The sequence below is a fragment of the Pogonomyrmex barbatus genome, unplaced genomic scaffold, assembly GCF_055798465.1.
Source record: "Pogonomyrmex barbatus isolate J1 unplaced genomic scaffold, ASM5579846v1 scaffold9, whole genome shotgun sequence".
Classification (NCBI taxonomy): Eukaryota; Metazoa; Arthropoda; class Insecta; order Hymenoptera; family Formicidae; genus Pogonomyrmex; species Pogonomyrmex barbatus.
Genome location: NW_028297193.1, coordinates 1,258,050 through 1,284,540, shown reverse-complemented (window position 1 = coordinate 1,284,540; position 26,491 = coordinate 1,258,050). Strand labels below are relative to the sequence as shown.

Here is a 26,491-nt window from a genome sequence, read left to right as displayed (position 1 = left end):
AGACATTACCGCTTTGTACATCCGCGGATAAATACGTCACACAATCTGTAAAATTTTCCATCGAGATGTCACCACGAGGAAGAAACGCACGAGCGCGTGCGCGACAACCTTGCCGAATACATGTAGCCCATAATTTTCCATAGCTTCTGCTATCTCGAGTGAATCCACAATTGTGAAATTGTGAATGAAAATGAATTTACATTGAAAAACATATTAAGTGCTTGTTGACGTGATCCGCGATAACGCGATTCACATGTCGATCATGTTGTAAACAGAGAATTACCTTCGGAAATAGCGGAAACGTACGTCAAAAGGAGGTTAAATCGGAGTAAATCATCTCGGAAAGCGTATTACATCATTGTAAGTATCGACAGATTTTTCGCGAATGACTTGCATTTTTCCATGAAATTAATCGTGCAATAATAACGTCGATATATTCATGTTAATATAACGATAATAATAATGTAAATTTGCTGAATCTTTTGTTACTTTACTCCAATTTCTTAGCCACAATATTTTTGGACCTAGTCATGAAAAAAAATTTTTTTAATTGGAAAAAGTACTCGACGAATTTTTTTCATACTTGTAATATAATAATATTTTATTATTATAATAATAAATGATATAGATGTTGTTTTGATGCAACGAAAAGAATTCGGAGTAATGGATTGCTCCAGTTTTATATGATGTCATATTTTATGATTATTCTGTCATGAATATTGTCGAATTATTTCCACTGCTAATTAAATTATTTTACACATAAATTCGTAAAATTCAATTAAATTCCCTGTAGAAGTTTTACAATTTTTGTTCTCGAGTCATGTGATTCCGATATGATGTTTTGATTTTGCAATTAATTACAGCGTCATTCGCTAAAGACAAATTATTTTGGGATATTGCTAGAAGGCCATCTTTAATTTGTAAATTAAAACAAATGTAAACATATAATAATATACGTATTATAGGATATTTATACGAAAATATATAATTCGAGAAAAATCCTTTCTCTTTGAGGTTAAGCTAACCTAATCCCCAACAATTCATCTCTCTGATCACGCTTCTAATATTGCACTGACTTGATTCTAATCGTCAGTAATTATACAAATTTACAGATTTTGCAGAATTTTGAGCGTTAATGCTCATAATACACCGATGAGCTATGCGGCATCAGGTTAAACCATACCACCCTTCACCAGTTTTTCCGCTTGATCCATCTATCGCTACGAGCTACGGTATCTACCCACATTTAAGAAATGTCCGCGGTAGAGGCAACACCGTTCATCCGCACCATCGAGTGGGACATGATGGACAAAACCAAATTCTTCCCCCTCAGCATGCTGTCCTCGTTCTCGGTCAGGTGTTGCCTGTACCCTCTGACAGTGATCAAGACTCGCCTTCAAGTGCAAAGACAAAATCACATGTACAATGGTAACGCAAATCAGTTGCTACATAAATCGACTCATAGAGAAAACCATAAATTTTTACATAATATCTCTTTTTCACACAGGCATGATAGACGCATGTAGAAAAATTTACAAGCTGGAAGGCATCACGGGACTCTATCGGGGTTTCTGGATAAGCTCCATTCAAATTGTCTCCGGGGTATTTTACGTATCGACATACGAGGGAGTACGCCACTTGCTCACGCAGGACACTTCCGTTGGGCGCGTTGATTCCAAGGTCAAAGCGTTGATCGCCGGCGGTGCTGCCAGTCTCGTCGGGCAAACGATAGTCGTTCCTTTCGACGTTCTCAGTCAGCACCTGATGGTCCTCGGGATAAACAGCACCAAGCACGGCAGAGTGCACGTAGACAAGGTGCGAGCCGTGCAATTCTTACAAAATTATGCGCATCTTCAATTGCGATTCAATGTATTCGTGACAATCATCCCGAAAGTCTTTTACAGATGGGAATGAATCCGTTAGGTCTGACCCTCGAATCCGGGAAGACTCGTGCGCAAATCTCCGCCGAAATAATAAAATTAATTTATCAGAGGGATGGTTATCGTGGCTTCTATCGAGGGTACGTGGCGTCTCTGTGCGCATACGTACCCAATAGCGCCCTTTGGTGGGGGTTGTATACAGTCTATCAAGGTAATCGTTACTTTGTTCTTCGTCGAATAAAATAATAATAATAATAATATTTTTTCATATCTTCTTTTTGACAGACGAACTTATAAGGCTGCTTCCTGGATGGTTCTCGCATTTGTGTATACAGGCGATGGCCGGCACGTTGGGGGGTTTCACGACCACACTCATCACGAACCCCTTGGACATCGTGCGGGCGAGATTGCAAGTGCAACGATTAGACAGCATGCTAAGTGCGTTCAGAATACTATGGATCGAGGAAGGACTACACATGTTTACCAAAGGACTTTCCGCGAGGCTCGTACAATCCGCTTGTTTTAGTTTCTCCATAATCTTAGGTTACGAAACTATCAAGAGAGTAAGCATAACCGAAGAGTACAAGAGTTACATTCGGTGGTGAGCTTTTGGAATTACTATTAATACGATTAATTTCGTACGGATGGAATATCGTGTGTTTCATCCGCGATTTTTTTATACGACTGCGATGCGCCTTTCATTGTGTACAACTTGTTAAGCATCAAAGAAGAGATCACAACTTAATTATTAATGATGAAAACATCCCGCGTGAAAGAAGCTACATTCAACTAAAATAATTTTCTTCGGCTATGGAATGTTAAGTTGTGCTTAGATTTATATTACGATGCTATCTCTCTTCATCACACGAACAAATAAAAAGGTATAGATTTTGCTGAAACGTTAAAAATGTAGTCAGGTATTGGAAATAATTTTGTTGAGCTATCAAAATTATCATATATATATATATATATATATATATATATATATATATATATATAGGACATTTGATGATAACAAGACAAAAATTTTTGACATTTCAACAATCTGAATGTCCTATATTATTTCCTAATCATTTTGATAACTCAACAAAATTATCTTCAGATTTATATTCGATATTCGAAATTTTTAATTACCTCAGCAAAATCGTTCCTTCGTGTAACGGCATAATTGTATCGTCGTTCGTTTTTTGCGTCATTGCTGTACTTCGCGCACCGTAATTCGATATATCACGCAATCTCGTAGAGAGGAAACTTGACATACTTTGGTGTACATAAAACGATAATTCCGAACGATGGCAACTAGGCGAGTATTTGTATATGTAATAAAGCGCATTTTGTACGCTAGTGTCATGTGTCATCAGATGGAGTACAAAACCTCGTAACATGTGTTAGATATGTTACTGTGATACAAATATGTTCTATTCGTATTTTCAAAACAGCCAATATCTTCGATACACATTTCATTTACAATGTAAATGATCCTAGTCAGATATGTGAACATGTGTAATGCGTATACAATCGACTCCCTGTTAATCGCCTATGGAACCGAATACATGAATGGCTGGGTAATCCGAAAATCATCACAAAACTACTCCTTATAGAATAATAAATTGAATAAAAAGATATATAATATATAAATATTTATTGTATATTTACTTATATAAAAAACTGAGCAGTGGATCTATTCCGTAATTCTTAACGATATGTTGTTATTGTTACGTTGTTTGTTATGTTGCACAGATATAATATATATAGAAAAGCTACGCAACGAGACTTATAGAATATCCGGATAGTTAAAAATTAACTGAAGCGAGAGAAGTTTATAACAGTGTTGTCTAAATATGAAACAATTTCCTATCGCAGTCAGATCCCTATCAGATCTGTTGAAAAATCTCGGCAAAACTATGATCGGTTAACACAGAAACGATTAAAGCCAGATCAAATGAGAGAGAGAGAGAGAGAGAGAGAGAGAGAGAGAGAGAGAGTCGACTGTAAATATATCGGCCGTTTTGAAATAACGGATAGAATATAATATCTAAATCAAGCGGATTATACTGGTTCGAAATATCGGTAGAAGATACGCCGCAAAGATTTAAGAAATATGACTGTTTAATATTTCCACTTACACATTGTCCATGTATATACAGCAACAAAATTGAGAGCCCCCTCCGTGAGAATGTTAATAAATTTTATTAGCTATTACAACGTAATTTCGTATCTTTAACTAATATTAAACGAACGTGTTTCGGCTCGTTTCCCATTCCCAAGACGAATTCCGGATTTGTATCCCAAAGTATTATCCGCGTGCGAATAGCTCCGGCAATTATCCGCGGAAGGGTAAAACTTCTACGCTCGGCGCAACGCGAGCGCAACGCGCGCGGGCAAATTAGCCTCGGATTAATTCGCATGCAAATCGTGACGGGATCGAGATTGAACGAAGCGTACGCGAGGTAGACAAAGGCCTGGGCCCCGGCGGCGCGTCCGAGTTTCCTGAACGTGAAGAACGGATGCATCGATTGGTATGCATCGCAGAGTAGATCGATCTGACATCTCCTCGATGACTAGGCGCCAGATCGGCGCTGCGATTTTCTATGCCGGCGTCGTTGGTTGCACCCACCTCGGGGATACATGAATTATTCCAGGGCCGAGGTAACGCCCGTCGGGCGATTAATCGAATCCGAGCGAGACGGCCTTCGCGCCGTCGTCGTTGCGGCTCTGCAGGCGATGCGAAACTTATAATTGCATAATCGCGCGATGCGAGAGTCGAGCATTCGCGTGGAACGTCAAATGCCAGGGAGCACCGCCAAAAACGATCGTTTATCCGTCCAATTGTCGTTTCTCATCGTGATCGTCAAATTCAATGCGAATGATAACAATATTAAGGATTATCTATTTACACCGCAACGCGAACGTTTTTTTGTCATTTATATTTAATGACGATGAATCGCTCGCATCTAATTCTATGCGTAAATCTACACGTACGGTGACGTATATACGAGCACGTGGTCTGGAGTGATACATTTTTATCCGCGAAATCGCAATGGCCATCTGCCGTTGCGTTAACGCGTTTAATACGACTCTGTGGTTGGCATTCTTCTTATCTACAGGGTAGGCTTATCACCCGACTTTCCACATACTTGCGTGCGTGCCTTACTTCCTTGTACTGTCCCCAGTACGTCGCTCTTATCGCTAGATGTCCGCACGATTTACGACCACGTTACGATGTAACATTTAAAAATTTATCTCGTCGTATCGTAAAAGATTAAATTTCGCTCTCATTGTGTAAACCTGGCCTGGCGTGCACTGAATACGAACGATGTACGCGGATCGCAAGCAACGCCCTAGCAAACGGCAGAGAAACCGAGCGTTCGCCGGTTTCCTATTTCCAGCGAGATCAAACATTCGTGGATCGGCGCGGCAAAAGGGAAAAGAGAATATTATTCGGAGAATGATGTACACCAAACGAACATCTCCTTGCTCTCTTTGAGGAATCGCCGGTAACGTCGAGGCGGTCTAAAAAGGGGATCGTCGGGCGACGGATCTTTTTCATCCCGCCGAGACATCAAGCGACATCCTCCTTTTTGTCTCCGCGATTTTTTAATGACACCTATTGCCGGTTAGAAAGAGAGAGAGAGAGAGTTCGTTTGTGCTTTATGGTATCGTAAAATCCGAATGGCCAAATATTCGGCAATTTTTCTCAAGGAATTATACGCGCGGCGAAAATACCTCCCATCTCGCGCTTGAAATATTTTCGAGAAGATCGCGCCGCGTTTTGCACGACTACTCTCGCTGTTCTTTGTGGAGAAAAAAAAAAGGAAGCATCTCGGGCGATTTGTAACAAAAAAAAAAAAAAATATGTGGAAGCAAGACTCGGAGAAGAGACTCATTGTTCGCCCCTTGAGTCGTTAACCAAATTTTCAAAGGTGCGGTTCAGGAAGGAAGAAAATACGGAACGCACGCGCTCTTCTCATTAGCGACGTTCGTCAGTCATCTCGCCCAGAGGCCTCTTTTCCCGCAGCGACTCTCCTTGCTTCATTTTCTAAGGACTATTCTCGCTTCCCTCATTATGTTCTGGTCGCCACCGGCAAAACGAGCACGGTGATACGTGGAAGAGAATAGCTCGCGCGGGGAACGACGACCTTACGCCCCGAAGTGTCGCTTTGCGCCTAGGAACGCTCGTATTATTCAATTGTATAAGAATCTTCGTACTTATTTTTTTTTTTTTTTTTTCAATAATTGTCAGAATTCAAAATTCACTCAACATTGCTAAAATCTAATTTTGATATATGCGAAACTTAATATCCAATATTATAAAATTTTGTTTGATTACATCCTTAAAAAAAATTGCCCTAAAAATATTCTATATTTGGAAGGAGGGAACGAGAAGGGGGTATTCCTCGTGCTAGACAAGGGCACGACGCGAAATGATCAGCACGTGGAAATGAATTACTGGCGAAACCCTTTGCAGTCGTTCCTGGAACTAAATTCTTCTAAACTCAAACATACGAAGGGCCAGACGACGGGCAAGGTCCTCCATGGTCGCACCGTCTAGCAGCCGGGTTGCGCGACATTAACGTCGCTTCCTTTTTCCGAGTAGCGAAGGGGGTTCTTCGCTCGACGAAAAAGTACGCTCGTTATAAAGAACTACGGCGCGTCGGAACGACGCGACTAGAAAAAAAAAAAAAAAGAGGTAGGATGTGCTTTCTCGGCCGTGAATATCCTGTACGAGTTTAATTCAGATCTATATCAGGACATAATAACATAATAACAAAAAAAAATAATTACTTTTGAAGAACTTATAATCGAATTTATAATTCTTCCAGCACTGAAATTAAGATCCAGAGGAATTAAATTAAAATTACGAATATCCCCAAAGACGTAAAAACTTTTGATAAGATCCATCACGAAAGCGACAGTACTCAACTCGAGATCTGGATAATGTTCCAAATTAAACAGAATTTCTCTGCCCGAACATCTTCATAATGCGCTATTTGACGCAGCGTATATTACATAACGAGCTTTTTTATCTCACACGCTAATGTTATTTTTGACGCTCGCTTAAAATGTCGTGTCCACGACATGTTCAGGCACATGCACGACTCGCACGCACGCACGCACGCACGCACGCAAGCATGCCCGAGGAGCAACCAGCGGGTACGTTCTAAATCCGCGTACCGTGTAAATCATCGCGCTCACGCACGTGCGTGAGTGAGTGAGTGCGTGCGTGCGTGCGTGCGTGCGTGCGTGCGTGCGTGCGTGCGTGCATGCGTGAGTACGAGCACCGCTCACGTGCCACGACCGGCTGCGCTTAAGCGCACGAGAGCTCCTCGACCTGAACTTTTAATCGTTCTCCACGATTTTTCTCGCCGCGTGAGCAACGCGTACCCGCGGCGATGTGTTTCTCCATGGTAATATCGCAACGTGCATCTGCATAGTTAGAGCCGGTAAAAAGATGCCGGTCATTATCCATTATTATTGTCATTATCGCGGCTGTTATTGTCGTCACCGGCGCTGACAATCATTAATCAATGCTCAATCATTAATCAAACACTTAAGAGAAACAGGGACGTGAAGACATCGAGTGTTAAATAATAATAATAATAATAATAATAATAATAATAGTAATAATAAAAAATTCCAGAAACCTTTGAGAAGAGAGATCGATTGCGAAATTGGTTGGAATTAAAAGCCACGGCGGCTGTTTTGCAATTGTAACCACTCTAAATGCAATGTATGTTCTCGCTCCGCGAACCTCGTGACGGACGATCCCCCGGCGTTCGCCGCGGCCTCGAGCGTGCAAAGCGTTCTCCGCGATGCGAAGCGAAGCAGAGCGAAGGGATTAACTACGGGTAAGGAGGATACGCACGACGCGATAACGGCGATCTTCCCGACGCGGAGTCGAAGGAACTCGCGCCTCGGCCGCGGGGATAAAAAACGGGGAAACGCGATGTCGAGGAACGGCGGGGTGGTGGGTGCCGGGGCGCGGCGCGTGGCCGCGGGCACGCACGTGCGTGAGCACGATGATTTACGCGGACGCGAATTTAGACCGGTAGTGCAACCCCCTCCCCCCCCCTCGCTCGACTGCCGCGGCTCTCGGGAGAAGAAACGGCGGATTAGCCGCGCGTCGCCTCGCTTCTCGCCCGGTTATAAAGCGCGCGCACTATACTTACGCGTGAATGCCCTCGTCTCGAAGCACGCGTGGCGAGCGTGCACGGTGCCGAGATACACGGATACCTGAGCCGAAGTGAAGACGCGTGTTAAAATTATTCTCTATCGAGGCATCACGACGTGACGAGGACGGGATTGCCTCGTGAATCCACTTGGCATCTGAAGTCTAAGTTAATTCGCGGCGGTACTCTGTAAACGCGAGTACGTCATTTTACATCTTTATCCTGCCCCTTCTGGCGATTAAACTCGCCGTGTATGTAGAAAAAAGGAAGGCGTGGCAATTTAAATGAACGCCGAACGTGAGGACTTGCGACTCGCTCGAGTCTTCTACATCGAGCGAAGGGGGCTTAAATCTAACGCGTAAAGCGGCAACGCCAACTGCGAGACTCGTGTCGTTCCTCTTGAAGCTTCTTCGGACTCTTGTTTCGCGGCGTCGATCTTTCCCTCCGCCTTCGCACTCAAAGGATGAAAACGGCGAGGTGGAGAAGGAAAATAGTCGAGGTAGAATGGAATGGAATTCGAGAGGCGCAGGAACGGATCTCTGTCGCTCGGAGGAGAAATATGATCGGTGAGACGCGACGGTGCGCTTTTTGACGTAAATAACCGCTAAATCCAGGATCTCTTCTAACGCGACAATGGCCTCTCTCGCACAACAGCACCGGTAGACCGACTCTTAACGACCGAGTCGTAAAACCCACGAGTCAAGCCGTAAAAGTAATAACAAACGGCAATAATATACGGACAATATCTCTGTTATCATGGAGAGAAATGATGAGTAGAGAGAGAGAGAGAGAGAGAGAGAGAGAGAGAGAGAGAGAGAGGGGGGGGGAGTTTCGTTGGCGAAGACAGAACTCAGCATGCGACTTCTCTTCTTCTGAGAGATCCTAGATTTCTACGATTGCTACAAGGGACACGGTAGCCCAGAAAGAGAGCCGAAGGGCTACGCAATTACGCGCGGGACGAATTTTTCATGCTGCGGCAAGATTTTTTACGTTACGACAAACCGTCCGTGCTTACCGAGAGAACCCTTTATTACGGCCATTAGCTTTAATGTTACGAAGCTATGCGTTCAGCTCCCGCGGGGCATACCTCTCCGATATCACGCCGGACTTCGCGTTAAGCAAAGGCTGTATCGTATAATACGACCACGAATCCTCTCGATCAGAAAGATAATGAAATTAACTTTTATTAACGTACATGTCTTGTTAAGGGAGACTCGTACAGCGACACGGGGGGATCTGCCTGTCATTAGGAAGATCCTGATCCTTCTTACACTGCAGTTTAGATAGATAGAGACAGATACGGTCCATTTTTATGATTCTGACAGGTCGCCCAGAATCAAGCCTCAAAAAGGCTAATAAGCATTTTAAATATAAAATAAATAAATAAATGGTTGAATGTAATCGAATTTATAACAATGTTAAGTCTCTCTATCCTGTTTATACCAAATAATTTTTAATCGCGCAGCACGTAAATTATTATTATCTATTATATATTTTATATAATATACTGAAATTATATAGATGAAAGAATTAAAAATCGATTCCTATCAATATTTATGTATAAACACACGAATCATCTACATCATAGCATCGATATGTTCGCATGAAATAAGTTGCAAGATGACAGATAAATCTCATATTGATAATATTAAAGATGATAGGTAAAAGGAAGTCATATATATTTATATATGAAAATATTCTAAACGTAAAATTCCTTTTGAATATAATTTTTTTAAATAAATGTAAATGATCTTTTAACACTAATTAAGAGATGAAGAATTTCTCTTATTTACTTGCACTAAAATAAACATATTGTTAATCTTTAATCGATTATTAGAAAATTTTAACGCAAAACATCTAAAAGAGCGTTCTGTACGACTTCTCTTGTACGTTTTTACGTCTGGAAAAAGCGTGTGAATCTCGACTAACAAGAGTAAAACCCGTGAGAAAGCGACAGTTCCAAAAGGAACAGTACGCCATCCCTTTATATTAAACTTCGCAAACGCGGACAACAGACATCGCTAATAATGCCCACGTCTCGTGTGTGTTTTACGTCTCGTCGCTCGCGGCTCGCTATGATACGCAAATAGAACCAGCGGTGGAGACGTCCAACTGTCTGGTGCACTCGCAAAAATAGGATTGTGTCGGCTCACCGTCGTGTATCGCCGCCGTTACGCGACAAAATCGCGGGGAATCGGGATTACGAGACGAAAACAACTCGTACGGCTGCCGTCGTCGAATGGATAAAAAAAAAATAAAAAAATAAAAAAAAAAGAAACCCTCTTTAATTAATGTCCATCAATCCGCGAATGTAAATGTTTCGGTGCTTCGTAAATGAGCCTTGCCGGTCGGCCGTTTTTAGCTTCTGCATCACGCACACGCGCGTGATGTTAATCGCGCAGGAAGATTCCTTCGCAAACACCTCGAGTTTATCCCTCTAATGAATAATCGCTACGATTGCGGCAATTACGATAATAAGACCGTGCGAGGCATTAATTGCAGGCCGTGGTCGCGCGCTCGCGCGCTCGCGCGCGCGCGCGCACGAGGAAGTGCCTGTAAAATCTGTATAATGCGGGCGTGACAATTAAAAATAATTGCAGAAGATCGTTCCGATCTCCAAAGTAAACGTTCCGAGTCTTGCGTAAGTGCCTGGTCAGCGTCGCAACGTTCGTCGCGCGAATGGCATTGCACATTGCGCGTAGACGCGTCGCCCTCGCCTTTAACGAGCGGGATTCGCCGTCTTTTTTGCCGTCTGTGTTTGCTTTCGACTGCGTAAACTGCGCGAGGGTGGCATTTGTCGCCAGACGTCGCCAGGCCCGCGAATAACGCAGAGCGGAGATCCCTCGACTCGCAATCGACATGTCGATCGACACGTCGAGCCGCATCCGAGACTCGCCGCGGTCCCGTCCCTCCCCTCCCGCGCGTGGCGGCGCGCACAAAGGAAACGATAAATTTCGTTAAAGCGCGACGCTTAACAGATAGGGAGATACATCATTTCTTTCTTTCTCTCTCTCTTTTTTTTTTTTTTTTTTTTTTACGAGTCAAACGGCCGAAATCAAACTTCCCATCTTGTTAATTTAATGGCGGGATCATTTTCGAGATGATTTACGGTCCGCTTGTAAATTCGGTAATTTCGAGATACTATATATCTATTTTATGGCTCGGAATCACGGATCGGGCGTCGGCTCGCTCGGCGGGCGGTCTCGCTTCCTTCGACACGCGCGGATCTACGCGCGTCTTCGATCGTCTTCGACGACGCGATGGCGGCCGTAATCCGTGAATTATATGGAACGGAAGATCGCGCGATGGACAGCGCGCAATCGCACCGTAAGTACGAGGATCACGTAGGACGAGCGCTGCCGTTAATACTTAAAGGGTATGGCGCCCGTTGCGGGTCACGCAGATGCGCGCTTCCTGTTAACGTCGCGCTCGCTGTTCCGTGTGTACTAACGAGTGTCGTCGTGTAATCGGGAATTGGCGTTGTATAGTGTAACGCGAGACGTGACGAATGGCGACGTTAACTCCTTCCGAGGAGCTAGCTGCAGCCCCTCCCCCTCTTGAATTCGCGCTCGAGTAATTATAAATAATTATAAAAATAAAATTATAAAATCTTTGCGTTTTCTTAGATCTGCGTGGAAACTCCTCGAGGGTACCGCCCTCCTCAAAATAACACTCGGTTGATGGAAGTTAGAGCCTCCTTCCTTCAGTTTCTCTGGAAGACATTCCGTCGCTTCAAACGCGCGTTGTTTTGAAACTGCGGCCGATGCGGCGAAATGTTTCAAAGTATTTCCCTTTCCCGCTTCTTCTCTCTTCTGTTCCTTCTCCGTCGAGCGCGACGAGGTCCGTCGACCTATTCGAGATTGGAGGCAGAATACGCGCGTCCTCGGTGTACCACGGAAAGGTGACAGGTGCCGAGTGCTTCTATAAATTGCGATCTTGAAAGAAAGAGGAGGACGAATAAACGAAGAAGGTCAGGAGAGGGAAGGAGAGAGAAAGAGAGGGAGAAAGAGAGAAAGAGAGGAGAAATCGCGAAGTGACCCCTTCGGCTGCTATCTTTAGCTGGTTTGTGGACCCTAAATCGCTCTCCCTTCGGAACACGTGCGACGTTAAAACCGCTTCTGCATGCGTAAATGTCATCAATGTCGACCGTTTGCGCCCGATAGATTTCGAGCTTGAAAAGGCTTACGAAAATACACACGAGAATTTTCCTAAGTAGAGTTTGACACATAATACGCGCAAAGAAGAGGAACGAAGATTATGTTTTCCTCGGAAAACACAATCTGGCTCTTACAAAGAGGCGACTGCATGATCCGCGGAAATGGATCGATATCACATTTGGGAGGTGAAGATTTCTGGAATATCTCATAGCTCAATGAATTTTCGTTGGCACCGTCGGCCAGGTTGGAATCACGCAAGTATATCGATTATGAATGAGTCTCCAGATCCATTCAGTTTGAACGTGACCCAGCGTCTCAGAGCCTTGGTCCATCCTCGGCTCGTCTAGAAGCCCGGTCATTTTCATTCTGCGACACTCGCCTATCCTTAAGCCGCTGTTGCGACCTGGAAATACGTGCGTGAAAGCACATTGGCATTACACTGAATCGACGATTAAAATAATGTCAAATCGAAATATATATATATATATATATATAAAAACCTATCCTGTTCTTATCTGTTGTACCTGAAATATTTTTAAGTTTCAGCCTCTTTCATCTCTTCTACATCGTTAATATTTTCATCATAAATTGCCGGCGATTTAATATCACGTTCTTACTCGACCAGATAGTGGTTTAGTGGTTAGAGCGGAAGCGATAAACGATAAGGAAGCGTTAACGATCACAAGAATATAAAAATTCGCGGAGGAATCTCTTCCGAGGTCCCGATCGCGACTTAAGCTCACTATTTGCTCTCGTTGCTCTCCTGGCAGGAGAGGTGCGTGCGAAGATTAACATCGCGCGCTGCGGATATCCAACCGTGCGTAGAGTCCACTGGTGAGACCTCCTCCCCGTCCCCCCGCCCGCGCCCTTCGTTCCTGCGCCCCGTTTGCGGCTCCGGAGACCGTAACTATTTCCAGACGCATTTAATTAATCTTGAACCAAAAACGTCGAGTGGGAAAATGGCGGACGGACGGTCGGTTAGGCTCGGGCATCGGCCACCTGGCAGAAATAGCAGCCGTGGAAACGGCTCTGCCGACTTGACATTTCCTCCGAGCGTGTACTACGAGCGTGAGAGAAATGAAGCGATCGAATGACGATTGGGGAGAAAGAGAGAGAGAGAGAGAGAGAGAGAGAGAGAGAGAGAGAGAGAGAGGAAGAGAGAGGCAAACGAGAGCAACGGAGAAATAAAACGGGGTAGACTCGGCACCTGCCGACCGCTGTCTCGTCACCGACGTATTCGACTTCCTCGAGGTGAACGCCGCCCGATTTCATTCGATTCGCTTGATTTTCTAATCGATCTGTACAACAACGCGCACTCGAAACAAAACTTCTATAATCTATGCAGAATCGCAATGAAAACGTGAAAATTTATTCCAACTTTTCCGCATTTATCCACGTCGAAATGATCTATCATTTTAGCGTATCATATTTATTTCGTATTGCTCGCTGGATATCAGGACAAGTCTTACTCCATGGTGCTGAAATGAATCTCTCGATAGAGATATAATTGATAGATAAATGATTCACTTCCCGGAGCTTCCAATACGCCCGCTGCTCTCGTTTCCTCGTCGCACATTTTTCTGCGAGACCTCGCCAGGTGAACTGGCGCGAAAAGATCTCCTCTCGATTCGTCAGGTCAACGGATATCCGTAGGCGCGTGTTTCCGAAAAGTGGCCGACTCGCCGCTAATAATAACCCGCCGGAGTCTCGTATCGTCGTAGGCTGGACTTATATTTCGCGGTGCCGGAAACCGATTCCGAAATATCCCGTGCGAGACCGCGCGGAAGCATTAAAAGAATAATCTGGCGGTCCACTCTCGGGCCGCGAGACGAGATCTCCGCCCACGGAGGAACGTGTCCGATGCCAAAAACACGGGATCGGTTTCGTGCCGCGCGACGGTGGTTGTTGAACGATCGGGCTTTCCGTAAAATATATGCGCGATCGGACACGCGCATTTCCGGCCGGCTTCTCTCTCCCCGCGCGCGGAGAAAACTCGCGGCGAGCGGGGAGGAGTCTCTCCTATCGGTCTAGATCTTAATCGATCCTTCGCGAGATTTCATGAATGCCAAATTGATTTCAATTTAATACGATATCTCGATATAATTGATGTTCGTTACACGCCGTATATCCAATTAAAATTACTATGGGGCGAGTTAATGCCGTCGTGATAGCACTATGCGGCCACGACGTCAAAGGAGATGAGATGAATCCGCAATTTCTAGTTTAACGCCGCGCTATTGGCCAATATGCAATTAATAGCCTAATTTCCTGCCGAGGTATATAACGTACAAACCGGCTGCTGTTGCTGCTGCTGCTGCTGCTGCTGCTGCTGCTGCTGCCGCCGCAGCTCGAGAGATTTTATCGAAACAAATCAAGTCGATTTGCCACGTCACTGCTCGCGGAGAGTTTAATTGTCTAGGTCTCTCTCCTATTAAATCACACTGTGCTCTTCGACTATCGCACCGGGCATCGGCTGCGGAAAAAATAATTAACATACCGCGAAAAATGTAACGTAACGTAAAGATGCGGCATGTTCGAGAGCGTTTAATCCCGTATGTGAGTGGCGTGCGTCGAGATAAATCGCCACGGTGAGGTTGCGAGGAGCGCGAGACGATAAGAATAGCTGATAAGAATGCAAACGCCTCGTCTTCCTGGGGTAATTGTCCCGTGCGTTATTTTCAATGAAGCCGACCACCATGAAATTTCGCATCGCCTTGAACATCGTATTCATCATTGCACGTACGTCTTCCGCATGTTTAATTATGGCTGCTCGCAAAGTTGCAAAATGAAAAAACATTGTTGATTTTAGTTGTAAAAAAAAAAAAAACTCGCGATGCTCGATTGATACAGATTAATCTTAATCAAATTCGCAATAGATAACTCTATGAAGATGATACTTTGCTCAGATATTTGGAATGCGGAACAAATGGTTTTGCTGTAAAAATATTTTAAAAAAGTTTCGCGATAAGATGAAATTTCTATGTTAATCGACTATTCTATGTTAATCGAAAAAAAAAAATCGATTGCATCGTGTGATTTGATAACGCGACAGATACAAATGAGCACATCTGCCGATCGCGGCGCCTAACTGAGAGATTCTCAAGGAAAATTTTAGATCCGGAAGCGCGTATATCAAAATGCGCGCAAAATACTTTTGATGTCACACGTCGAGGATGCAGAGCCTAAAAATGGCAGCGGATGTACGAACGACATAGGTTAGCGTCCATTTTTTTGATATCTGACATTTTAAACAAGGTTAATAAATTAGGTTAATTCATACAATTTAAGTTACATTTAGTTAAGATAATTTTATTTTGTCTCAATCTTAATACGGTATCTAAGTTACTCGAGCATTTTAAAAATAAAGATCTGATAGTTTATATGTAAGCAAAGGTAACATAAACAATTAAAAACTTGTTAAAGATATATGTGTATTTGATATATCGTATTAGTGGCAAAAGAATGTGATAATTCTGTTTCGCGAGTAAGCCTGGAGAGTTCCGACGAAGAGATCCAAGCGGCGCCCAAAACAAGTCAAATATTAGATTCTAACTCAAAATCTGATTCAAAAACAGATGAAAATAATGAAAAATGCATCGATACAAAATCACAAGATAAGGATGGTACGTCTTAAACAAATTCCACGTTTTATATCAGAAAAAATATAATTACATTATAATTTATATATATCAAAATGTTAATAACCATCAATGTCTCTAAGTTGATTTGAAATGACATGATATCTAGATAAAATAATTTCAGACGCGAGTGTCGTTTCCGGCGACATTTGTAGAATTTGTCACATGGGCGGATATGCCGCGATCACAGACAATCATCCGTCGTGTGATTCGCAAAGTCAGGACGATCAGGCATCGTCAAACTTCGTCTATCTCGGCCCTTTGATCTCCCCTTGCAAGTAAGGCTCTCATCTCGAGGAAATTACACGACACTCGCGCCACGGGCGAGATCTATAATAGAGAATTTTATAGATCTCCGACTTCGAATCACACGCGCGAATTATTTTCCATTCGCAAAGAAGGATCGGACATCAATCTGCTCGAGTCAACGTCGTGTCGAATTAAGCTTAAGCCGTGCCTGGGGATTAAGACTAGCTCTTCGAGAAAAAGAATCGCGATCGAAATGAGAAGGATGTCTCATTTCGTCGATCGCGATTTTTTTTTTTCTCGAAGGATGTGAGAACGTGGCATCCAGTGAGTCGCGCGAGTCGACATCGTAAATGTCGTGGCGGATCATCGGCGGATGACACGGAAATCGCGCGTTACAAGTCAGCTAAGAGAGACGTTCGCCCCTCCTTATGTTTAACACTTACGACAGATGCCGGGGTACGGTGGGCCTGGTGCACGCCGAGTGTCTCGAGAGATGGCTGACCGAATCCGGTCGCGCGAGGTGCGAACTCTGCGGCTACAAATACGCGATCAGGAGGGTACGGCGTTACAGCCTCTTTCGCAGCGTCGTAATATGGTTCCACACCGTAATAGCCACTCGACAGGTGAGAAAGAGATCGTTAACTCCCGTCGCTTTTCCCTCCGCATTCGTTTCACCCGAATGCTGGCCTAAAGCCCCTTTTAATTAGCTCCTCCTTCAAACGCGATTCCGTTTGATGTGTACAAAATGTGCGTTAAACGCCGCATTAAACATTTTTCAAACCGGATGGACATCGCGAGGCTGTAAAACATCCGAGTCTTCACTCGGATATTATCGTTTTAACGACGTGATGTCGTGTAAAATTGAAATTATTACAACGTTGACGCGGCATCTAATAAGATATCGCGTTGAACATCGTTTTCCATGTAATTAAATTTTTAATTATCGTTAATTCACCTTATTTTAATATGCACTCTTTCACGAGGAGATGCTGCTCGACATCGGGTATTTGGTGATGACCACGCCCGTGGCTGCGTTTTCCTGTTACGTGTGCGCCTTGGCCTTGAAAATGCTGCTGCAAAACGGCTTTTACGATCTACCCTGGATGATAGTCGCTATGCTGCCAACCTGCTTATTGACGCTGATAGCTTATTGGCGATGGATAATTACGTTAGGGAGGTACGCCGTTATGTTTAAAACCAGCTCGTGCGCTCGTGCGCGGATAAAACAGTCGTTAATCGAGAATAAGTTAATTAAGACATTACCCGGAGGTGCGATTACGTAATTATAAAAAAATTCGCAAACTAGAAGCTGCGTTTCGAAATTAATTCCAGCCGTCGGAAAAATGATCCATGATCGATGCTTTCGCGTCATCGAAGAAATATGCGGGAAATGAAATTGAATTATGCATGATGCATCTTTTCCGTATTACAGATTGCACGGCCATCGATGGAGACGCTATTGGAGAAACAACTTTGTAGTTCGTCTGGTGCCCGATAGCAACGTCAATGACAACGTCGATCTGCGACGATCGAGCAATCGTTTCGACACGCAAGACGAGTTTGAACAATGGAGGATCGAGGAGATCGAAGAGCTCGCGTGACTCTCAACCGTGTCAACCGAAAGAGAAACAGTTGTTTAATCACGACAAACGTTTTCTATTTTTATACGCATCCCCGTCTCATTGACGGAACCTTGTCGTACAGCTGCGCAATATTTAATTGCATTTTATTAACTGGACACTTCAATTGAAGCTCATTGCCGCGTAACGAAGACGATTCGCCGCGGCATCAGAGTCAAATTAAAATGCGCGTCCGATCCGAAACGCTTCCGGAAATATTATATTTGTACTCGGATTTTATTTAAACATTTTATACTTTTTTTTTATGCACATTCTGCATTTGATTAAAGTGATTAATCATTAAAGATTATCGACGCCCTGACGTTTTTATTAAAGACATTCCGATGGTGCTTTTCGTTCTCAATAATTGAGCAGAAGCGTTACGAGCCTGCTCTTGCGAACGGTGTAAATGGTGTGTGAAATATTTTTACACGTGATCGAAACACAAAGTTTGAGACTGACGCGGGAGAGCAGTAAAGAACAGGTCGACTGAATAAACCTGCTCCGAAGTGACTGCCGAGCAGGATCCCGTTGGATCTCACTTTCGTTTTATCGAGAGCGATCGCTCGCACGCGTGCTATTTATGTACGTCTCGTACAGTGAAAAAGGACTAAATGCATTAATGGACATGTTCCCGCCTACTCATCGTGTCGTAAGATTCTCAGAGCGATCTTCTGAATCATTGCAGTCCTTGTAGTGACAACACCGTTTATGTTTTCTTGTCACGCCACACCACCGTTATCTAATATCACTAATATTAAAAAAAAATATCGACACATCACACCTCTTTAAATTTATCTATTATTAATATTTGCTTTTCTATTTATTTATTTACGTTAAATTTATTTACGTTTGCAGATAAAATTAAAATCGAATACGATAGAGATTAATAAAAAAAATTCCAAGTGCTTCCATTAATCTTAATTCTTAAAAGGTACAAGTTTGTTTTTTGACAAAAAAGATATTCAATAAGATTCCAATTAAATTTGTAATTTCTTTCATGTCTTCACTCGGACAACGAGCAAAAGCATGTCATTAAAAGGGAAGAAAAAGAGAACCGATCGCCTTCCTTGTGAAAAGACGATAAAATCGAATCGGCGTATATTACGGCAGATATTCGACGATCACCATAAAAGATAATGGCCACGATAAACAATTAACTTATTTAATTGAATCCATCGAAAAATTTTTGGAGTACAACATTTAAATCGACTACTCGTTCAATAATTTCAGCGACTGTTAGAATTGATCCGCTAACGAGCCGGCTCTTTCGCTCGTTGACGTCATTAACGTCGAACGGTTTAATTAAACGTGATACTGATCGATAATTTCACCATGTTTACACTCCTCTTATTTCGGGAGCGCCGTATATGTTCGCCGTGCAGAATTTTTTCCCTTAAAAATGAGATTCTCGATCAACGCTGACAACAGTTCCCCGATCGATTGCCATTATCCATGATGATTTAGCAATACCGATAATGGGCGCGCCTACCACAAGATGATTTTATTTAAGCGATTTGGCTTCACCAGACAACTTATCTCTCCGAGGAAAATTGATAAAAGCCGCGACGCTTTTATCAACGTTCCCATTAATACGCGTGATCCTAAATGAACTCCGTCGCTCACGAATAATGAGAACCGCTGCTCGAATCCCTACGGGCGACCTGCTGCATGTAGTTTACATTTTAATGCGCGATAATGACCGGCATCGTCGTCCGGCATGCGCCGTCGTTGATTCATGACGGAATAATTATGCTCGTCTGGGCTTTCGCGCTTCTCACTCGAGGATCATGAAAATTCTCCTGTACAAAGTCGGGCTGATCTCGAGTGACGTAAAAATAAATAAGACTAAGGGCCTCTTTCAATCTTCGGTTAAGTTAACCGACGGTTAACTCGCAGAAATGCCAACTGTAATTCAATGCTCAGAAAGTAGTGTATTTTTTAATCTAATATTCTTTTCGTATTGTAGGTACTTTAGTAGGTAGATGAAATTGTAAGTAATATCCAATAATTAATGTAAATAAAAATTATTAAACAATCATTTCGTTTTAAACAAAAATTTTAATACTTATCTACAATAAATAGTTTACTTCTCAGTTGTTAGCAATCGTGATGATCGAGTTAACCGTCGGTTAGCCTAACCGAAGATTGATGAAAGAGGCCCTAAATAAGATAAGTTTAAGATAAGATAAGATTAAGACTAAAATAAGATTAAATTAACAAAATCGTCGTATTAATAATTTCTTCCCTTTCACTTCTGTATTTGATTATTCGATCTTGACCTGTTGCAGGAGCATGTCTATTTGACGCATTTAACGGCGAAGTACCGAGAGAGAGAGAGATGAATCTTTTACGCAGCATCCCTGCGGATGCATCCGGTTCTACGGAACGACGTGTGCACGAAACCCTCGTATGCTGTTCCTAGATTCGGGGGAAAAAAAAAAAAAAAAAAAAAAAAAGAGGGAGTCGAAAAGGATACCGTCAACGAACAGCGCGTCACGGTGAATCCTTTCTCGCTCTCGTGACAAAAAGTAATATTTATGCGGCGGATATTTGTCTCGTTGACAGACGTTTTCTCACCGATAAATTTACTACGGACCTGCAGTCCTTACATTTCGATCCACGCGAGTGATAAACTAGAATTTTCCCTGAAGAATGTTGCCTCTCCGTCCTCTTTTACACGGAGTCATACATTATGGAAGAACTGCATTGTAAAATTATTATAATAACTACGTTATGCACATTTGTTATATATGCGCATAACATATACCGCTAAAGAAACCGTGTATTGTTCTTTAGCATTATTGTTCTTGTCACAACAAAATGGTTTCTCTCATTCATCTTTTTGCAACAAATCAAAATTTCACTCGAATGAATACACGAAAAAAACAATTATTATTATAATCAAAATAATTTATTGTTTAATATTATTACGTAGGATGTTTAAATAGGATGATAATTGCAAAATTTTTCTTTATTTTCTAGCAACAAATTTTAAACATACTTTATAATTATATATTTTGATGGTCCGACAAAATTTTTCAAATCTGTATCAAATTTTTAAATTTTTCAGCAAAATCATTTTTTCCGTGTAGTAAATAAACCTTAACATTAAATCTTAATGTTTATACGTCGCGTAATTGACATTTTAATGAGAATTTTTTTTTCTTAAGATGGTGGCATCTTAATAAAGAAGTTTGATTTAAGAATCTGCAGACGCTGATGGAATCATAAATTTCGCATCGAGAAAAATGAAGCGGTCTTCTGTGATCCTTCATACGATAATTTAATCGTCACAAAAAATTAATGAATTAATCGCGAATTAAATCGATACTTAAATCGATAAATCATGTTTAAGCGCATTGCACTTGTTTTCATTTACCTATAGTAATTAAAAGGAGAAAAAAAGTCGCGTCGGAGCGCGTTGCTGTTTTCTTTTCTCGAAAAAAAAAAAAAAAAATACTATCTCGAGACACGTCACGTAATTACAACCCCGACTTATCGACCGATACACTCGTTTAGGTGCTCTTTAAAGCTTTAACAAATTGCGCGCATCGTAAAATCGTAAACGCGTGGTCGTAACTTTGGCACTTGATTCTCTGATATCTTAATTCCGACTTCATTCACACGTCAAATTTATACAACTTTTCCTATAAAAAATAAAATAAGATAAAAGAAGATTTAGTGTTGTCGTAAAATTTTTCTCGGGAATATTCCAAACAACGAGACCTAAACTCATCAAAACACAAAGAATTTCTTTAATCTAAAACGTTATATCGATATGAATGTGTTCTCTAGATATAAGCTATCATATAAGCTAGATAACGTCTAGACGAAAGTAACAATTTCTTAATATCTTCTTTAATCTTTTATTGATAAAATTTGATAAGTTACATAATTTTATAATCGTCAAAACGTTTTAACCGTTTAAACGTTTTAAATTTAATACCCTATAAATTCCAAGTCCTCCTAGAATTACGTTCTCCTCCGCATTCCCCTCGTCGATTTTATAATTAGATCACTAAGTTTATGTACACACCTCGGTCTTCGTAGGAAATTATGTTAACATAATTACGGGAGATACAATGCTGAAAGTGCACTCCGTCTTGCATCCACTTCACTTTACATGACAGAACGCTGCATTTATTTATTCGAGCACGCGAGCATCATTATATATGCGTAATCGGTTTATTTCTGCTTCGATAATTATAACTAGCGTCTCACGCTTTTGTATTTTCAGTCAGACCTGTCGGTTTGACAGAACGTGAAAAGAAAAACTTTCAATAATTATTTCAAGATACCTACATAATGATCGTTCAATGTGATTAAATATATAATTCGACAATTATCTCAATGCTATGTTATTCGTATTCTTATTGCCTTTCATCACTGATCCTCATCTCGATTTTTCCAGTTCTTGCCTTAAAGTCAAATTTATGAGAAGCTGGAAAGTTCTTCATATATATATATATATATATATATATTAAATATAAAATATAACAACTTTTCGTATACATATATATCGCATACGTGGATTATTAGGAACGTGGAATATTAGGCACTTATTCTAAATTATAAAGTTTTAAAGAGCCATAAGATCGCTGTCATATATTTGCAGGCATAATATTTATAGAATAATATCTCTAAATAAAATGTAACTTTATGAAACACGTAATATTTTAGAATAATTTTTACAATTTTGTTAACAAATACATAAGATTGAGCAAATCAATCAACAGTCATCTATTATATTACGATCTACTACTATTATCTATCATATTCTTTAGATCAAATTGTTTAACAGGAATTATATTTCCACCTGTTAATAATTACTTTTATCTCGTATGACAAATAAATGACTTAAAACTCACGCACCAATCAGCTTTAAATCTTCTAAATCATCGACCGTTCGATCGCGGCGAGGTGTGAAGAAAACAACAAGAATATCTTGGCATGGTCGGCGCGGCAAGACTGAAAATCGAATTCTACGAGATAATAATGTGTGTTAGCAACGCGTGAACCAAGAGGATGGAATCACGCCAAGAAACACACTTTAATGCCTGTATTATATGCGCGCGTACACGAAGGAGTCGATGGTTAAAAAGTTCGAGCCTCCTCCCTTGCGGCACAATGTTTCGGGCACAGTGTTTCGGGAGAAACATAATATTTCAGTAAGCTGAAGAATATTCACGTTCGCGAATTTGCAAGCTGACACAGACAACGAGAAACTCAACTTAAGCAAATCTTTTTACGTTACAGTTAAGAAAATTGCGAAGAAATTAATTAAATATTTTTTGCAATGTATAACATATTTTACTCATTAAAATTGTAGACAAACAAGATAAATCCACGACACGCGTGTACTTTAGCGAGATAATGCACTGGTAAGTAGAATGGAAAAAGAAACACATGTAACAAAACAGCCTATGGCGGTATCGGACAAGTCAGGAAACTTGTTAGAATTTATTGCCGCGAGCTATATGTTGCTCTAAATGGACGATTCTTTCCGCTTGACATAAGAAAATAGTGGAGTAAAACAACCGATCAGTTTTAGGGAAGATTTACTTCTTTATGAAAAACAAATATGAAACTCACGTGATTTGTCACGCGTGGCACGAAGACCTGTGGCCATAATAATTTTGGAACATTTTAAAAAATAATTTTTTATATCAAGATCCAAGATTTAACACTTTTGACAAGGTCTTATTACAAAAAAATTATTTTCTCATTTCGATTTATTTTACGTCATAGAATCACTCCCTTTCCCGTTGTACGAATGCAAAGTTCTTATTATTATCGATATAACAACCATTTTAAATAAATTACGACGTATGAGGAATCTTTGGTCTGTTGAAATGAGCCATCCAGAGAACAAGTCTTTCACGTTTTAAAGATCAACTTTCTGTTTGCGAAAAAAAAAATAAAAATAAAAATAAAAAGGAAATCCTCCCCCGTTTGCGAGATGCATCCAGAACATTGCCGTGACCAGGATTCGAACCTGGGTTACTACGGCCACAACGTAGGGTCCTAACCACTAGACGATCACGGCTACTGGAGGATTCGCAAATGATCGATAACGTTCCGTTGATCCGTTGCGTTGATGACGTAATGTTGATCCGCTTGATCGCTCGAGCGCGAAGACGCGGCTGCTGCCGGACTATCGCTCCGAGCAAATCACGTCACCGAGCGACAAGCGAGATTCAGGATAATCTAAGACACGCAGAGTAATTCATCGCACGTATTGATGATAACTAATTACATAATGGCAAATAATCACATTTTCCCCCGATGCGGAAGAGAACACAGTTCTTCCTGTAAAATCCTTTAATGAACACCAAATGAATAATACGTTCGGAGCTTCTCGAGCGAGATGCCGTCTCCGGCCAAAATGTATGTATCTATTTAAAAAAAAAAAATCTCCATTAAACTGATTACATTCAAGATTTGAAGCTCGCGATTAAAATAATAATCATAAACGTGAATGTAAATCGCAAGAAATAAAATTCTCGAGCGAGACTTTCTAGTTTTGCTCAGTTAAGTCGCGAAGTTGCATGTAATAACGCTATAATTGTAAAATTGATGCTCAGGATCCATTTATTAAATGATATCATTTGTTTTGAGATCGTTCTCAACTGCGGTATTCTTCGGCAGAAATGTAATTAAAAGTACAGGCGCAACATATACACATACACAAACATACATTTCGATCTGCTCATTAAAATCGCGGAATTCGCGTTAACGGCCTCGGGAATTGATTTACAGCTAATTCCTCCGCGTTTCTCCCCGCGGTTTCCGCGATGCGAATAGCCGTACAAACAATAGCGCGGTCGCGTATACGCGAGCGAATTGGTCATCCTGAATGCTCGTTGGTCTCGTTGCTCGCTTTCGCGCGAGTGGCTTTTTGCAAAAGTGGGCTTACCTGCAAGCGGCTTCCCGGATTTCCTAGCAATTAGCGGTATAATGCCGTCAAGGAAACGAGATTTTACGAGAGCTCCCCCTCTCTCTCTCTCTCCCCCGCCCTACCGACTGCGGCCACTTTTGCACCAGCACTCGGACGAATCGTCCATCGTGTTTTATTATTTTCAGACTCGATGCCGGCGAGTCTAGCAACATTAATATGGTTAGTATCGGCCGTTCACGGTATAAATTAAGCGAAGGAATGCGGCTCGCATGCCATGAATTAGATACGTCAAGAAGTGTCGAAGCTTCTTCTCGGATCTTTTCTCTTCGTTTTATTGCTAATTCCAGACTAACAGAAATGAGTAATTGTAACACGTTAAGCCGCCGTCTATTTCGAGCTCGTCTCGCCGGCATCTTGCGTCTATCCGCATTTTTGTCGCTCCCGCAGGTCTTCTCAGGTTTGAGAAACTCGACGCGGAAACGCGATCACGCTTTCATCCGGAAGCTACGTTACCGTAGGTGTCGCGTGTACGAGGAGGGATAAAAAAGTGCCGGGATGGAAAGCAATATCCTTCGGCAACATCCCGGAAGCGTGCACGCCAGACGAGCACGTCGAATCGACTCGCGGAACGCACGGATTCGTTCGCGTCCAGAATAGACATTCGTTTACGTTTCGACGTTGTAAGTTAGTTTCGCGGAATCCGATCTTAACTTCGACGAATAAATGTCCCGATAATGAAAATACGAATCAAATTTCTGGAATAATAAATAGAGAAAATAAATAGGGCGTTTAATGGCATTCTATGATTTGTCGACAATGAGATTGGATTTTTTGTTAAAAAGTTCTTTGAAAACATTGTAAAAATTTAAAAAATTAATAAATATATATATATTAAAAAACAAAAAATATATAATACATATAAATATAAATTTATTTTAAAAAATTGTCAACACATCGGAGAGGATGTGTTAGGATGTAGACCGAACCATCACCAATCGCACGCGCGATCCTCGAGATTATCCAGGAACGGCTTATCATGCGTGCGTGCGTGCGTGCGTGCGCGTGTACGTCGTGTGCACGCGCGCTATGTTATTATATTTTGTCGGTCGTGCCAGATGCCGGGACCGGCCCTTGCCACTGGTTACTTCTGGTTTCATATTCCGGCGCGATGTATTTTTGGAGCATGCCGCGCGCGCTGCTGTACTTCGTTTCTCGCGTGAGAAAAAAGAAGGGTTGAGAAAAAGGGAGAGAAGTCGAATTTGTTACTGGGGACGCGCTAAGAAAGCAGCGTGCCACGGATACGCAAAAAGTGGAGTCTGCATTTCACGGAGTCCATTACAGCGGGAAACGTCATCAGCCGTTAGCGAGATTGTAATGTGCCGGGCGATTTTGTCATATTGTAAGATATGCAAAGTAAATCTTTCACAATAAATATTTCTCCACTATATTTTTCGATATCTTCAATTTGCGAGCATAATTATTTTTCTACGCTATTTTATTTTTTATTTCATTTTATTATTTCAAAAAAGTTATCCAATTTGTTTATACTAATTTAGTATTTTCCTATTCTACAACTATTCGTTATGCAAATTGACTCTTCTCACGAGTTACATTTTTGCAATCACAATATTTCTCATGAATAACTAAATCAGTGTTAAGTACAGTAAAATAAAACTTTGATATCCCAGATCAATACTCCCACATATAGTACGCGATACTTTGATTTTATTGATCTATTTTCCAATTGAACGAAGATCGACCACTCGATCGGTCCTCCGCTCCGGGCTCACCCATGACAGCGCGTTTACACCGTGGCACGCGCGAAACAGTGACCACGTGTACACCGCCGACAGATGAACGTAAACGCGAGATGTAAA

The 26,491-nt window shown here is 41.7% G+C and overlaps 3 protein-coding genes and 1 non-coding gene across 5 annotated transcripts in view; 2 read left to right on the top strand and 2 right to left on the bottom strand.

Moving 5' to 3' along the window:
- Positions 1 to 26,491, bottom strand: part of Ets96B (ETS variant transcription factor Ets96B) — an 81,534-nt gene that overhangs the window by 18,896 nt on the left and 36,147 nt on the right. The gene's annotated exons all lie outside the window — the stretch shown is intronic.
- LOC105428872 (solute carrier family 25 member 44) lies at positions 109 to 4,090 on the top strand. Its single transcript, XM_011641442.3, has 5 exons — positions 109 to 360; positions 1,113 to 1,428; positions 1,508 to 1,815; positions 1,905 to 2,091; positions 2,166 to 4,090. Exons 2-5 carry the CDS (start codon positions 1,254 to 1,256, stop codon positions 2,483 to 2,485), a joined length of 990 nt encoding a protein of 329 aa, XP_011639744.1. The 5' UTR covers positions 109 to 360; positions 1,113 to 1,253; the 3' UTR covers positions 2,486 to 4,090.
- On the top strand, positions 13,661 to 21,372 carry LOC105428983 (E3 ubiquitin-protein ligase MARCHF2). Its single transcript, XM_011641618.3, has 6 exons — positions 13,661 to 15,422; positions 15,660 to 15,830; positions 15,970 to 16,123; positions 16,543 to 16,717; positions 17,081 to 17,271; positions 17,527 to 21,372. Exons 1-6 carry the CDS (start codon positions 15,365 to 15,367, stop codon positions 17,693 to 17,695), a joined length of 918 nt encoding a protein of 305 aa, XP_011639920.2. The 5' UTR covers positions 13,661 to 15,364; the 3' UTR covers positions 17,696 to 21,372.
- TRNAH-GUG (transfer RNA histidin (anticodon GUG)) lies at positions 23,691 to 23,762 on the bottom strand. The gene has a single exon. It is a non-coding gene; the product is annotated as a tRNA-His (tRNA).